At 46.8% G+C, this 16398-nt stretch overlaps 1 protein-coding gene across 1 annotated transcript in view; it reads right to left on the bottom strand.

Moving 5' to 3' along the window:
• MUC16 (mucin 16, cell surface associated) overlaps positions 1 to 15981 on the bottom strand; it is a 136188-nt gene extending 120207 nt beyond the window's left edge. Inside the window, 5 exon segments of the mRNA XM_031934726.1 lie at positions 1 to 45; positions 48 to 104; positions 107 to 2023; positions 4518 to 4622; positions 6402 to 15981. Of these exon segments, the coding sequence (XP_031790586.1) occupies positions 1 to 45; positions 48 to 104; positions 107 to 2023; positions 4518 to 4622; positions 6402 to 15981 (11704 nt within the window).
• Positions 15982 to 16398: the final 417 nt, after the last annotated feature.

Here is a 16398-nt window from a genome sequence, read left to right as displayed (position 1 = left end):
GTGGACTCAGAAGGGGCAATTCTCTCATATGGGCTGCTTTTCCAACTTGGGGATGAAGTCGTCGCAGATTCCAAGCTTATGTCCAGCGTATTCAGGCTCCTTAATACACTGGAGGAGCTGGTAACCTCCTTGATGGTCTCTTGTGAGACAGAATTCATCATCTCAGTGATCCAAGGTGCACTTGAGGTTGATTTTTCTTTCTCATTCCCGGAGTCAGATGTAGCTCTTGCCTCTGTTGTAAGAGCCCTCTGCCCTTGTCTCTGAAGAGTTGGATCTGGAGTTTTTGCTGTGTGTGGGATCACATCCAGAGTTGTTGCTGCTGATCTGGGCACCTGCCCTAGATGTGCAGAAATTGTGGTGGGAAGCTGAATAGAAGTCTGCTCTGCCTTTTTGCTTGTCAGATCTGGTCTTGAAAAAGTAACTCCAGAGCTCCTTACCATTGCAGCTGGTGTGACTACACTTGTAAAGTCCCCTACAGAGAAGGGCAGCTGCGAGGTAGCTGAGCTGATGATGGTCTCCAAAGCGAGTTCTTGAGGAATTGTGGCCCCGTGAGGAGCTGAGGTAGTGGCTGTGGCTGATGACACCGATCTCCCAGGGTCCCAGTCAAGAGTGGACAGAGAATCAAACAGAAAAGTGGACAGCGGCATATTTGAGTCAGTCGTTGTACTAGCATGATCTGTAGAAACCATTGAAACAGGCACATCTTCTGTTTCTGTATTACTGGGAGTCCAACTTGTACTTAAAATGTCAGGAACTGAGATGCTCATCCTCTGGACACGAGAAAAAGTTGAGATGGGAGTAGATGCAGTTGTGTCTGAAGGATTCAATGTTCTTTCACTGGTACTTGTCTCTGTCTTTACAGCTGAAGCATCAGAGGATGGAGTGACCAGGCTGGTTCCAATGACAGTTATAAGGTCATGGGGAGTAGACATGGAGTCCAATTCAGTGCTTGAGGCTAAGAATGAAGTTGTATGCATTGTAGAAATTGTTCCAGGAGAACTTGCAACTTTCAAGTTTGAAGCCATGTCTGTGACAGTCCAGGAATCTGATGCAGCTGTGGAGGGCCAGGTGGGAGGGTGCTCTGTAGAAGATGTGTGCCCCTCTGTGTCCGGGGTGCTGTCCATGGTACTCACACCCACTTTGGGGCTGGGTGTGGCAGTCAAGATTGAGTTGGTTCCCATGGTGGTGATGGTGGTGGAGATACCTGGAGTAGGAGCTGTGGTTACATCCATGATGCTCACTTCCACAGGGGATGTGATAGATGATGCAGAGCTTCTTTTTCCTCCTGAGGGACTGGTGAGACTGGTAATGCTTTGGTCTCCAGAGGGCAGAGATACTCGTGAGGTGGTTTGTGCTGTGGAGGTGATGTATAATGTCTTTGTGACATCAGGAGATGCACCAAGGGTGATGTCACTCCCAGATGTCTGATCTGACCATGAGCTAGTTGATGAATAAGCCTCATCCATAGATCGACTTGTCTGTTCTTCAGCTGCCATTGTCTTGTGATTCAGGATCGTGGAGGGAATGGCTGTGGTGCTGACCCATGTCTCGGTTTTATGTTTGGATTGATTTGTGACTGAGCTCACAGAGTTCAAAATCAATTCTGGACTGCTTTGCTGACCAGTTCCTGTCGTGCTTCTAGCAGCTGATGACTCTAAGGAGACAGAGAACATTGTGGCCAGTGACTGCCTGGTCCCTCCTGGAGTTCCAGAATAAAGATTGGTCCAAGCCTCAGGTGGGGATGGGGAGAGGGAGACACTTCCTGTAGCCACCATATTTTCTGTTGGTGACTTGGCTGGTGATGTGGCTCCTGTGGGCAGGTGAGAGATGCTGGTGCTGCCACTTCCTAGGGCTGTGGACTGAAGGGTAACTGGTTCCACAGTGGTCTCCACGGGAACAGTTGTTTCTGGAGTCTTCCAAGGAGAAATTCTCACAGTGGACCTGATCTCTGGGCTGATGCTGGGTTTCTTGGAGCTCATGATTTTGAGAGCTGTAGACATTTCTGGGCTTCCTAGGGATGTGCCTGTGATTAGAAAGTAAGTCAATAGAGTATATTCAAGTGGTACAGAAGATGAGGTTTTTTTGTTTGACACTATAATTCATTTCCTCCTGTGATTTCAATTAAAACTATTTCCTCCTTCCCTGGGAAAGAAAATGTTGAGCTTTTAATTCTCACATTTTAAGCCTCTGGACACCAGGGAACACATTAAACGTTTCAAGGGAGATGGTGAGGTTAGAGATTTGACCATCTGGCTTGCTCAGGAGAAACTGTCACCTTTAGCTCAGTTTTTCCCCATGTCCCATATAAAAGGGCTCTCTGTGTAAGGGAGGATGTGATGAACCAGGGGCTTCACCCATGCAAGAGGCTACACCTAAACTATTTCCACTTTTGTCTTTGGAGCTTGCCCTTGCTAAACCAGTTTCAGCTTACAACTTTCAGCCTCCTCTAGGTTCCCCCAAATCTTAGTTCACTGCAAAGCTACTTAAGGATTTTAGAAGAAAGAAGATAAGGGAGATGAGCTCATTCTTTCTCTTCACCTTCATTTTCTTTCAAATTCATTCCTTCCTCTGAATCCTTTCCCTGTCCTTCAGGAAGATAACATCTACCTGCTACAGGAGTGAGAAAAATGTGATGTCCCAAGAGCACTCCTAGGGACCCTTTTGCACATTTTTCTAAGCAACTTGGCCCTGCGAAGGACTTCAATCCATAATCCCTTCTTCTGTAGTAACAAAGGCAGCGTTTGCCATCTCAAGTTCACCTGTGCCCTTCCTGTGAACACAGTGATGGTCTCTCATTTAGAAAGATCCTTCACTCTGGAGCAGAAGAAAGTACAGAGAGAATCAACTCTGTAGCATTCTCTCCTGCTGAATTAATTGGCTATTGATCATGTAAATTAGTAAGCTGAAGCAACAGAAGTGTTCAGTTAGTAACGTCTATGGGGAAAAATGACCAATATCCTCAGAGAAGAGTGTCAAGAAGTCAAAGGAACCTTTTTTTTTTTCAGACAGAGTGTTGCACTGTCATGCAGGCTGGAGTGCAATGGCATGATCTCGGTTCAGTGCAACCTCTGCCTCCTGGGTTCCAGCGATTCTCCTGTCTCAGCCTCCCAAACAGTTGGGATTACAGGTGTGTGCCACTATACCCAGCTAATTTTTTGTATTTTTCAGTAGAGATGGGGTTTCACTATGTTGTCCAGGCTGGTCTCGAACTCCTGATCTTGTGATCCACCCACCTCGGCCTCCCTAAGTGCTGGGATTACAAGCATAAGCCACCGCACCCAGCCTAGGAACGTATTTTAAAACCTAGTCCATGCCGGGTGTGGTGGCTCAAGCCTGTAATCCCAGTGTTTAGGGAGGCCGAGGTGGGCGAATCACTTGAGCCCAGGAGTTTGAGACCAGCCCAAGCAATATAGTGAGAACTATCTCTATCAAAAAATTAAGAAACACACACACAATTAACCAGGCTAATTGGTGATGATCACCTGCAGTTCTAGCTGCTAGGGGAGGCTGAAGTTGGAGGATTGCTTGAGACTGGGGAGGCTGAGGCTGCAGTGAGCCATGATCACGTCATTGCACTCCAGCCTGGGCAATAGAGGGAGACCCTGTTTTTTAAAAAAAATGCTGCCTAGGCTGAGTGCAGTGGCTCACACCTATAATCCCTGCACTTTGGGAGGCTGAGGTGGGAGGATCTCTTGGAGCCAGGAGTTTAAGACCAGCTTGGGTCACATAGTGAGACCCCCATCTCTACCAAAGAAAAAAAAAATTCAAAAAAACCCCAGTAAACTGGGTATAGTGCAGAGGCTCTAGAGCCCAGTGAGTGAGCTGGACAGCTGCCCAGCTACTCAGGAGGCTGAGGTGAGAAGATAACTTGAGTCCAGGAATTTGAGGCTGCAGCGAGTACGGTGAGTACTGCAGTGAGTACACACCACTGTACTCCAGCCTGGGTAACACAATGAAACCCGGTCTCAAAAATCAAAGACAAAAGAAGAAAGAAAAGAAAAGAAAAGAAAGGAGACAGAAGAGGAGAGGAGAGAGAAAGAAGAGGAGAGGAGAGAAAGAGAGAAAGAAAGAAAGGAAAAGAAAAGTTGCTAGCATTCACTTATAAAATAATGAAACTGAAGCCTTATATATTTTTTCTTCCCAGAATCAATAAGTAGCACTTTTAGTTAGCAGCAAACGATCCTCCCACCTGAGCCTCTTGAGTAGCTGGGACTACAGGCCTACACGATGCCCAACTTATTGTTCTTATTAATTTTTTTTTTTGTAGAGATGGGATGTCACTATGTGGCCCAAAGTGGCCTTAAGGCTTGGGTGAAAAAAAATAAAATAAAAATTTCAAAAGAAAAAGAAAGAAAGAAAGAAAGAGAAAGAAAGAAAGAAGGAGAAAGAGAAAGAAAGAAAGGGAAACAGAAAGGAAAGAAAGAAACAGAGAAAGAGAGAAAGAAAGAAGAAAAGAAAAGAAAAAAAGGCTTGAGTGACATTAGCAGAGCAGAAACAGAAACAAGATCTATATGTACCTGCTGGACTGGTCCCTATCTTCTCTGCTGGGGCTGGCCACGTGGAATTTCCTTGTGCTGCCTGACTTGACATCTTTGTAGTGGGCACCAGCATTCCATCAGTTGCTGAAAGAAAAGGGCAATAGGAAGGTTGAGCTATCCATTACTTCAGTAGGTCAGTGTTTGCACTTTCTTTACATTGACTGATCTTTCTATTTTGCTTTAACTCAGAGGCTCCAGAGCCCAGTGAGTGAGCTGGACAGCTGCCCAGGTGACCTCCCATCAAACCCCAGTCTAACTGGACATGGTAGAAAGCAGACACTAGGCACCGTCACAAGAAAGACTGACAGATCTCAGATGGGAAGGGGTTCATTTTATAAGTAATCACAAATAAAAATGTGACAAGTGGCCAGGCACAGTGGCTCGCCCCTGTAATGTGAACACTTTGGTAGATCAAAGTGGGAGGATCACCTGAGCCCGGGAGTTTGAGACCAGCCTGGGTAGGATAGCAAGACACCATCTCTACAAAACGATTTTTAAAATTAGCTGGGCATGGTGACGTGCACCTGTAGTCCCAGCTCCCCTGGAGGATGAAGTAGGAGAATTGCTTGTGCCCAAGAGTTCAGGATTCCAGTGAGCTATGATCGCTCCACTGCACTCCAGCCTGGATGAGAGAGTGAGACTGTCTCTTTAAAATAAAAGAAATAAAATGGAGTAACATTCTGTTTAGAGCATAGATTCTTAACCTCTTTTTATTATAGGTCCCTTTGACAAGCTTGTGAGCTATATGAATTCCTTTATAAATTAAAATAAAAATGTAGAATAAAACATAAAATAACAATATAAAATATTCAATTACAAACAAAATCATTGTGAATAAAGAAAATCTGGTACACATACACCTTGGAGTACTACACAGCCATGAAAAAGAATGAAATCATGTTCTATAAAGCAACATGGATGGAGCTGAAGGCCATTAAGCTAAGCAAAATAACTCAAAAACAGAAAATTAAATACTGCACGTTCTCATTTATAAGTGGGAGCTAAATAATAGGTACATGTGGATATAAAGATAGAAACAATAGACACTGGGACTCCAAAACAGAGGAGGCTGAGAGTGAAGTGAGGATTGAAAAACTACTTCTTGGGACAACATTCACTATTTAGATGATGGATTCACCGGAAGCCAAACCTCACCATTATGCAGTCTATCCACATAACAAACCTGCATATATACCCCTGAATCTAAAATTTAGAAAATGAAGGAAATGATTATATTGAAATGTTATCAAAATCTTAATAAACAAATGTAATATAATAATACAGGCACTTCTTTTACTAACTCGTTAAGTAAGATATATTGAAAAGCCTAATAATCACCATAATTATGAATAAAGTCATACATGATATTTAAAAGTACTTGCAACAACTGTCATAGGATATGAAAGTGTCTGGAATTTCTGCTGTGAGCAAAGGCACAGGCACTGCTAGGATTAATGTGGTTTGTTTTGTTACCTCTACTCATCAATAAAACAAATGCTAAATTTCAGTTCAAGGTTAGCAAAAATAAAAATGTAGTTTACAAATACCACATGTTCTCACTTATAAGTGGGAACTAAACCTTGAGTACACATGGAGACGTGTACTTGAGGGTGGAGACTGGGAGGAAGGAGAGGATAAAAAAAAATCTACCAATCAGGTACTAGGCTTATTACCTGACTGATGATGTAATCTGTACCCCAAGCCCCCATGACATGCAATTTATCTATATAACAAACCTGCACATGTTCCCTGAACCTAAAATATTTATATTTTCAAATATAAAAGTTTAAAAAATTTAAAAAGATATAGTTTATTTCCAGATTCATCCCCAGCACACTTGGGGAAGGAGCAGGGTATTCTTACTTTCAAGCAAGGAGGTCTTGGCAGGAACTGAAATAGAGCTTGCCCATATTTCTGGAGAACCCTTTCTTCTGGCTGTGGGTTCTGTGGGAGAAGAGACAGGTAACAAGGATGTCGGGGTCTCAGATGGTGTGAAGGTTAAGGTCTGTGTTTCAGCTGTTGTTCTCTCTTCTTCTGTAGTGGTCTGGCTTGAGGTTATCTCAGGAGGCTCCTCCTGGGACATATTTAGAGTGGATGTTGGAGAAAGTGTCAGAGCTGAAGTCTGAAGATGCACCAATGTGTTGGGCTGTCTTGCCACAGAGGGCCCAAGAAAGAGTGAAGTTTTTCTGGAGGTGGATGCAGTGGGGGAAAGAAAGCTGGTTTCTTTCTCAGTGGATAGGCTTATGGGAGAGGAACTAGAACCAGACCTTGCTGCTTGACCTGTGCTGAAGAGAGTTGTGAGTTTTGATGCAAGAGGGGTCGATGTCATAGCTGATGATGCCTTGCTCAGGTCTGGATAAGACATGCTCTCTGAGGCATATATAGGGTCCCCTGTTCCTGGAGTGGGAACTCTGGGTTCATGTCCTGCCATAGAAGGGGAGGCAGATTCCTCAGGGATTTCAGTAAAACCTGTTGATTGAACTGAGCTTACACTTATGGCCTTTGTGGAAGTCATCATCCCTGCCCTTGTGTTTTTTTCTGGAGACTTGGACAGTGAGGAAGATACTGTGCTTGCATCTGAGTCTGGAATGGTGTTCAGGGACTGTCTAGAAGTTGGTAAAGAAGCAGACTTAGTATCTAAACTTGGAACCTCAAAAAACTCAAAGGTCAAGGTGGACTGTGGGATCCTCCAAGTTGTGGGAGCTGTAGTCAGTGATGAAAAGGCCTTTGATGGGCCTGAGGAGGCAGAGACAGGTGTTAGGAGCCCTGACTCAGCACTGGTAGGCTTCACAGGTATCCCTTTGGGTGCTGTTGATTGAGTAGCTGTCAGTCTGTTAATGGTGATTTCAGACATGGCTGTAACCTCACCTGGGTTCATGGTCAGAGGGAGAGAAGAAAATGTTTTGGTTACAGTTGAGTGAGTGGACCCACTTCTGACTCCTCCAGAGCTGGCCAAACCCTGGCTTCCTGTGGTTAGTGGCGTCACAGATGCCCTCTCAAGCCCAGCTGATGAGTTCACCAAAGCCATTGTCTCTGAGGTGTCAGCACTCTGACCAAATGCAAGAGAACTGGTAGTTCCTGCAGGCAAAGTAGAAAGTGCCATGGTGGCCGAACCTTCATAGGTTGTGTTCTGTGGAGCAACAATCTTAGAGGGGGAAGCGGAAGAAGGATGGAGTGGACTTTCTGCTACCCCTTGGATAGTGATTCCAGGGATGCTCCTATCTGGGTTACTTACTGTCTTAAGAACCAGTACATCTCCATTTGAGGTCTCTGACATGGTCGGGGTAGTCTCTGGGACTGTGCCAAGTCTATCCGAATCTATAGTCACCAGTGGGGTGGAATCAAAGGATGTAGCTAATGAACTTGTTGGCTCAGTGGTGGTGAGTGGGATGGCTGGAGTGTCCGGGAGTAAAGTAGGGAAGGAGGGTCCAGAGAGAATTCCTGTACTTGGAAGTTTAGAAGGTGGTGTGGACACAGTTGAAAACAAGATGGTATCTGTCACTGAAATCTTTGAGGTGAGTGTTGTGTCTGAAGTCTCAGTGACTGCCAAAAGGCTCTCAGGAGTAGCTGAAGTTTCCCAGCTTGCTCCAGAGGTGGCTGTAGTTGGGGTCTGTGATGAAGAATGAATGGTTTTGCTTTCAGTCATAGTGAGAAGACTGGCTTCTGATGTAGCACTGGATCCAGTGACCACTGTCGCTGAGAGATGGGGAGTGAAGGCAGTGGCTGGTTCAATAGTTGATGCTGGAAGTGAGTGTGTCTCTCCTGCAGGACTTGTCTTGAGAGAGCCCATGGCAGGTAAGTCAGTAGTACTGCCTACACTGGTCCATATACCTAGTGCTGGAACAGAAGTCACCACAGAATTGCTAGAGGTAGGATTTTCTCCGGCGGCAGTGTCAGTGCTGACCATGGTGCTGAAAGTTCCTACTGGTCTAGACCAGGTTAACAGGGCCGAGCTTGTCTTGACAGGGTGGGTGATTGTAAAGGGTAGTAAAGTGGATGGCATGCCATCCACATTGGAGCCCCTATCAAGAGAATATGTGTTACTGGAAACAGATGGAGAGGTGGCTGTATTTGTCTCTGTTATAGATGTGGGAACCTCGGATCTATCCGAAGAGAAGAGAGAAGGAGAGGAACTTGCTGTCCTTCCTGAGATGCTAACAGGACTGATGGAGGCTGTTTTAGTGACATCCATAGTTGAAGAAGCTATGGAGGTGTTGATCAGATCAGAAGAAGAACTGCTGTCTGAGGGGAGCTCATTTGTTGTCCGTGCCTCAAGGATATCTGAAGTTTTTACTGTAGTTTCATTATCCAGTGAAACTGTGCTGGTCTCTGTGAAACTAACAGTGAGAACTATGGGGGAAGTGGTTGGAGCAGCAGAGGTGATTGTCATTCTCTCTCCCAGTGTAATGAACGAACTGGCTTCTGTGGGCTTTGTGGACATAGCTGAACTGGTCCAATCCCCAGGAGTAGGTGTCACTCTTGAAGTCAACTCAGGAGTGAGAGATGAAATGGTTCTAAATGAATGAGTTGTCTTTTCTGGGAAATGTGAGATAGTTGTCACTTCATTATCAGGGGAGGGGGAAAAGGAGACAGTGGGAATACTTTCAGCCCCATCTGAAGGTGTGTCAATTACATCTGATGCTACTGTGGACAAGCCAGGTGAACCTGCACTGTTTACTGGGAAGCTTGTTTCTGTATTAATAGTTGGACGGGACCCCAAAGGGATTGACACTGTCTGTGGATCCTTGTTCATTCTAAAGGAAACCAAAGATTCTGAAGTGGGCAGGGATATTGTCCTAGTTAACTTGGTCCCTGCTGAAGAGGCTGTGCCTAAACTCAGGTTAGCAGTACTCTCAGACATAAGGCCAGAAACATCTGATCTGGAAGTTATGGTCACTGGAAGAAGGACTTCAGAGCTGATGCTTGCCCCCACAGAAGTCTCAGAAAGACCTGTGCCTGAGGATGCATCAGTGTTCAAAGTACTTGGGGCTGTATTCTCGGGGCCATAGGTCTCAGTTTCTGGATTTCTTTGCTTAGCAGCAGATGTGGATGCAGCTGAAAAGAGTGGAAATTCAGTCATAGCTGAACCTGGGTTTGAAACCCCAGAATGAGCTGAGGACAATGCCTCAGATAAACTAGTACTGATTGTGGAATCCAAGGATTCAAGTGAGGCTGAGGAATATGGAATGGATGTGCTGCTTCCAGAAGAGACTGAGTTCTCATGGGCAGGGGAAGCAGACACTGCCACAGCATTGACATATGGAGTTGACTGTGTCTGCCCAGAAACTTTTTCTGAAGAAACTGCCTGTAGTGGTTGAGTGAACTGTTCAATTGTGCCTGTACTGGTCCGTGCAATTGTTGGTGGGATGATGGGAGAATGTGTCATGGGTGCTGAGTTGATGTCTAGTCCTGAGGTTATGCCTGTAGAAATGACTTCCTCCACAGGAAGGGAGGAAAAAGGCAATGTTAAGCTTGTGGCCTTGTTTCCAGGAGTGGAAGTCAAAGTGGTCTCTGCTTCAGGAGCTGAGGTCTCAGGTTGGGGACGTATTGAAGAAGGCACTTCACTCTTCTCTGTGTAAATCATGGATGTGTGAGTGCTGGTTCCCACAGACAGGGACTCAGAAGAGGTACTGGGGCTGTTTTCTAATCTGAAGGCTCTAGTGACACCAGGATTCAATAGCCTGTCAGTGGCCAAAGTCCCTGTAGAGCTGGTGTGCACCCCATGGCTGAGGTCAGATGAATCTGTGGTCTTGGGGGTGTTACTGAGTGTGAGAGAACTCCATGGTGTCACCTCCTTTGATGGAGTTGGAGATGGAAGATCCATAGAGGCAGTTCTGAGTTTTTTTGTATTTTCAGTGCTTCCCAAAGCTGTGGACATAAGGGTAACTGAGCTGGCCTCTGTCCTTGATGAAGACTTGGAGATGTCTGAGGTCATAACTGTGGTAACCTCCTTGGTCCAAAATGTACTGCCCCCTATGAATTCCACATCAGGAGTTGGAGGAGATGAGGGTAGAGGGATGCTTGTGCTCATCTGGCTTCCTTCAGCAGAGCTGGGCTCAAGAGAGGAGGAGGGAGTTGTATTTCCCTGTGTGTTCAGCCTTGGACTGCTTCCCTTACTAGAATCTGTGACTCCTTCAGTAGTTGACTCAGAAGGGACAGAGGAAACTCTTCCTAATGACTGGTTGATGCTTCTTCCTGGAGCACTAGTAACTAGGATTCCCACAGTCCCAGCCATGGAGACAGTGGCTGTAGAACTTCCTCTTTCCAGTGCTATGTTTGTGGATGTCTCAGCTGGGGATGATGTTCCTATGGGAAGGTGGGCTGTGCCCAGGGTGACTCCACTACTACTGCTCCCTGTTGTGTTGTCCATGGGTGGAGTGGATTGAACGTTTGTTGGGCCAGTCTCAATCTCTCTGGAGAGTGTGTCTGTAGATGGTTTCCAAAAAGTGGTTGCCTCAGAGGAGCTTCTCCTTTGTGTCCCGAGCTCAGGGTAGACTTCAGTAACATGGGGAGGGGATGCTGAGGCTGGTAAAGATGTTTGATCTTTGAGTGATTGTGTCACATGAGTAGGACTCATCATTGCAGAACGGGTGTCCTGTGCTTGTGTTGAGTGTTCAATCACACTGGTCCACGTGGTTGACAGTGGGGTGATAGGAACAGTTGTTAAGTCCCCAGTTGTGCCCAAACTCCTGATTCCTAGGTGCTGATCCCATGTGGTTGAATCTGTATTTCCAATGGCACTGGTATCTGCCTCTGACTTTGAAAGTTCATGAGAAGGTGTGGACATAGGTGGAAAAATAGCAAATGTACTCATGAGTGAACTTGGACTTGAAATATCAAGGTCTGTTGAAGGCATTTCCTCTGTCAAACTAGTACTCAGCCATGTTGCCATGGGGAGAGTGATTGCGGTCTGCTCACTGGTAGTGAGGACCACGGGTTCCCCTGGGACATCAGAAGTCAGTTCTAATGTGCTGCTTCCAGTGGTAGGGGAGGTAGGGATTACTACAGAGACAGGTCCTGGAGTTGACTGTGTCTCAAATCCAGATGGTTTTTCTGCCAAATTTGTGTAATGTAACTGAGTGGAGTGTTCAATTGTGTCTGTGATGGTCCATGCTTTTGTGATCAGACTGGTGAGATCGGGTGAACTTGAGATTTTAGGACTTCCAGAGTAAGCAGCTGGGGTGGTGGACTCTGTCTTTGGATGGTTTTCTGTGGTTCTGAGTGTCCTCACTGAGTGGGGTGTAGAGACCTGAGCTGAACTTGTATCCTTAGGATTCATAGTGGTGATGTAGGTGGTGGGGGCCCAGGTACTACCAGTGTTAGTCTCTCCAGGAGCTGTCATCTCAGGTGAAGACCCAGAAGAGTAAGCAATTTCATTTGTCTCCATTCTGGCTGTTGATACATGAATGTGGCTTTCTATTGAGGGGAAGGCGAGAGGTGTGTAAGAGCCAGTTTTTACTACTGAAGTTATGGTAAGGTTGATGGTGCTTGGACTTTCTGAACTAGCGTGTGTTCTGAGGCGGATGCTGGGTGTGTTTGCTGATTCAGGGTAGGTGCTCAGGGTCGGGAGTCCCCCTTCTGATGCCTCCATTGATGTGGCTGGAGATGGAGTGTCCAAGGGAACCAGGGTGCTTTTTCCTACTGCACCACTTGTTGGAATATTACTCGGTGTCAAGGAAGTCATGGAAGGTAAGTTGGGTGTGTTCCATTCACTAGTTTCAACTGTGTCCATTATCATGCTTGTGGTGACTCTCTGGGTTGAAAATGTGGAGCTCATTGTGACTTTGGGAGTAGGAGAAGAAGATGAGGACAAGATGCCAAGCCAGGTGCTGCTAGCAGAGCCAGGCCCAGGAGATGGAGGGTGAGTTGCAGTCATCTGTGGAGTCAGAGCTGAACTGGTTCCATCTCTAGGTATTGGAATTGCTCCAGATGTTAAATGATAGACATCATCAGAAAACGTGCCAACCAATTGGCTTGTCTTTGCTGGAGTGCTTGAGCCAACAGCATCCATGGACTGAGATGGAGATACTGACATTGAGACACTTTCTTTGGCCATGGTAAAATCTGTAGATGTCTCAGAGGAAGTTGTGGTTCCAATGGACAGATGGGTTGTGTCCAATGTTCCTTCAGTAATGTCGCCCTTTCCAATTGGGATGTTGGTAGAAGCCATAGCCATAGTGCCTGGGCCACTCGTGGTCTCTGTTGTGAGGATGGTTGTTGATGGTTCCCTCATAGAAGTTGCTTCTGTGGAACCAGTTGCTGGAGAAGTGAATTTAGAGACCACTTCAGTAGCAGAGAAAGAAGTGGCAGAAGTTGAAACAGTGGTTGTTGCTGAAGGTAACCCTGTCTTGAATCTGGGACTAGTCTCTGGCCAGGTTGTGCTTTGGGGTGCAGCAGAGTCATTAAACATGCCTGTATTGGTCTGTGACATTGCTGCTGTCCCAGAGAGGTGAGATATTTTAGGAAGCGCTGAACTGGTTGAGTTTGTAGCTGAGGTACTGCTCGTGGTTCTGAGTTCACTCACTAGGTGGGATGAAGAGAACTGAGCTGAACGTGTAGTCCAGGTGTCCATGGTGGGGAATACTGGGGTGGGGACAGAGGTGCTGGCCAAAGTGGTCCTTACTCTGGAAACAGAAGTCTCAGGTTGAGACACAGATGGATTCAAAGTTTCCTCTGTTTCTTCTCCACCGGTAAATAGATGAGTGGAAGGAGCAGATGAAGAAAATGTGGTTTTCACTCCAGAGACACTTGGGAGGCTGAGAGTGCTAGGACTCTCTGACCATTCTGAAGCCAGTGTCCCCGTTGGGTGGATGCTAGGTGAGTCTGTAGTCTCAGCAGAGGTGCTGAGGGTGAGGACACTCCCTGCTGTCCCTTTCCCTGATGCAGATGGATAAGTCAGAGGGGAAGTTGCATTTCTGACTCTTTCAGGACTTGTTGCTGCATTACTTAGGGTCATGGAGAAAAGAATGGCTGAGCTGGGCTTTGTCTTTGCTGAGATTTCAGGAGTCCCTGTGGTCACAGATGAGGTGATTCTGTGGTGTGAGAATGTGCTGGTCACTGACACTTTATCCTCAAGAACTGGAGCAGATGACAACAGAGGAATGCTGGTGCTTATCTTGGTATGTCCTGCAGAGTCTGGTTCAGGGGAAGAGGAGGGATGTCTAGTGTTTAATGGAGTCAGTCCCAGGCTGGTTCCTTCCCTAGAAGCTGGGGACTCTAGAGATGACATCTCAGGGATGACAGAAGAAACCATTGTATATGATGGATTTGTCCCTCCTGGAGGACTTGAGCCAGCAGCCGTCTTGCTCACTGCTGGAGACATGGAGATTGGGACACCGTTCATGGCCAGAGTCAAATCTGTGGATGTCTCAGATAATGCTGTGGCTCTGTTGAGTGGGTGGGTTGTGCCCTGCCTTCCCCTTGTGATGCTGCCTCCTGTCATTGAAATCCCAGTGGGAACAGCAAACTGATAGGTGGTTGGGCCAGCTGTGGATTCTCCGATGAGTGTGTCTGCAGATGTTTCTTTAAGCCAAATGCCTTTAGTGGAGCTAGTCTTCAGGGTGGTGAAGCCAGAGACCACTGAGGGAACAGGAGAAGTGGTGGCAGGGGCTGCCACACTGGTTGATGCTGGGGGTCTCTCTGTTTTCATGCTAGGACTTGTCTCCACCCACTGTGTGTGCTGGGGTTCACTAAATTGCTGAGCTGTGCTTTCACTGGTCCATGATGATGCTGTTGAGGTGCTGGAAGTGGTTGCCTTCAGGATGTCAGAGCTCCTGTGGGCAGCTATACTGGAACTCTGCCTCCCAGAGTTGCTGCCTGCGGTTCTGAGCTCTCTTGTTGGGTGTGATGAAGACACCTGAGATGGACTACTGATTTTGCTGTAAAGAGTAGTAAAGCCTGGGGTGGGGACCAAGGTGGCAGTCATTTCAGTCTCTTCTCCAGGAGCAGAGGTCTCAAGTGGAGTCATAGATGTATTCAAAGTTCCTTCTGTTTCCTTTCCACTCATGGAGTGATGGGTGTTGGTCTCCTCTGAGACTAAAGTGGTAGATGGAGATGTGGTTGTCAGCGCTGAAGTGCTGGTGCCACCGAGGGTACCTGGACTCCCTGACCATTCTGAAGCCAAAGTCTTGGCTATGTGGGTGCCAGGTGTATCCGTGGTCTCAGCGAAGGCACGGAAGGTAAGGATAGTGTCTGCTGTCTGCTCTGTGGATGTAGATGGAGTCCCCAGAGAGGAAATTGTACTTCTGACCTTTTCAGCACTTGTTTCTGCATTGCTTAGTGTCATGGAAAAAGGGATAGCTGAGTTGGGCATTGTGCTGACTCTGGCCTCGGGCACCCCAGGAGACAGAGGGGAAGTGATACTCTGGCCTGAGAATATGCCGGTCTCTGATATTTTATTATCGAGAACTGAAGCAGATGATGACAAAGACGCACTGGTACTTATTCTGCTGTGTCCTGCGGAGCCAGGTTCAGGAGAAGAGAAGAGATATCCAGTGGTTGATGGAGTCAGTTCCAGGCTTGTTCCACCTCTGGAATTTGGGGTCCCTCTAGACGATAAGTCAAGGAAGGAAGAATAAACTGTCCCAAAGGATGGGGTTGTCCTTCCCGCAGTATGTGAGTCAGTAACTGTGGACTCAGCTGGAGTCGTAGACACTGGGACATTTTCCTTGGTTGCAGTTGAATCTGCAAATGTTTTCATTGGAGATGTGATTTTTGCAGGGATATATCTTGTGCCCCAGGGTGTCCCTGTGCTGTCACCTTCAGTTGTTGAGGTCTCAGTGGGGACTGTGTACTTCTCAGTGACTGGGCCACTTGTGGTCTCTACAGCGAGTGTGTAGGTAGATGATTCTTTGGTAAAATTTCCTTCTGTGGAACTGGTCCTGGTTCTTGGGGAACTCAATCCTGAAACCACGCTTGTAGCAGGAGAGTTCCCAGAGGGAGTTGCATTGACCTGGGGACTCAGCGATGGGCTGGTTCTTTGCTCGGAGTGTGTAATTCCTCTAGAGGTTGACTCAGGGAGAGCAGAGGACATCGCCCCCATGGACCGGGTGATTCTTCCCACAACCGAAGATGCAGGACTGGCAAAGGTCTTAGCTGGGGAAGTAAAGGGCAGAGTATGTTCCGTCATCATGATTGCACCTATAGATGTCTTATGTGACAAGGTGGCTCCTGTCAGTCCTGAATCCATTTCCGGTGTGACTTTACTGCTCCTGCTCCCTGTCATCAAGGAGTGGGTGAGAGAAGATGACCCAGGAAGGCCTGTGGGTTTCAGCACGGACAGGTCAACACTTGCCTCTGGATGGAAGTCTAAGAACAATCCCCTCAGAGAGGGTGGCCTCTGCAGAGCTTCTGAGCTCCCTGAACCTCCAAAATTTCTCAGGGTGGGAGATATGGCTGGGGTCCCTGCACTTCTGGGAAAACCTGTGTCTAGAAGAGCTGCCATATGTATGGGGGTTGGGGGAATTGTGCAACCCTTCTGATTGAGAAGACCAAATCTCAGGGAGAGAAAGGAAAGGATGGTGCAACCACAGACAATTTCCTCAAATAAACACTGACGATCTCAATTCTTCCCTTCAAACTTTTTAACAGATTCTTACTGTGTGCAGGATAGAATGTCTCAGTGTATCATGTCTTAATGATCCTCTCTCTCTCTCTCAGAGTATCTTCATATCACACTATGATATGAAGTTAATACGTTGTTTTTAGGGATGGAGTCTTGCTCTGTTGCCCAGGCTGGAGTGCAGTGGTGCGATCCTAGCTCACCATAGCCTCGAACTCCTGGGCTCAAGTGATCCTTCTGCCTCAGCCTCTCAAGTAGCTGGGACTACAGGTGGGTGCTACTATGCCCAGTGAATTTTTT

Source organism: Piliocolobus tephrosceles, chromosome 21, assembly GCF_002776525.5.
Source record: "Piliocolobus tephrosceles isolate RC106 chromosome 21, ASM277652v3, whole genome shotgun sequence".
NCBI classification, from domain to species: domain Eukaryota; kingdom Metazoa; phylum Chordata; class Mammalia; order Primates; family Cercopithecidae; genus Piliocolobus; species Piliocolobus tephrosceles.
Note: the sequence above shows the minus strand (reverse complement) of the source record. Positions and strands in the feature narration are given on the sequence as shown.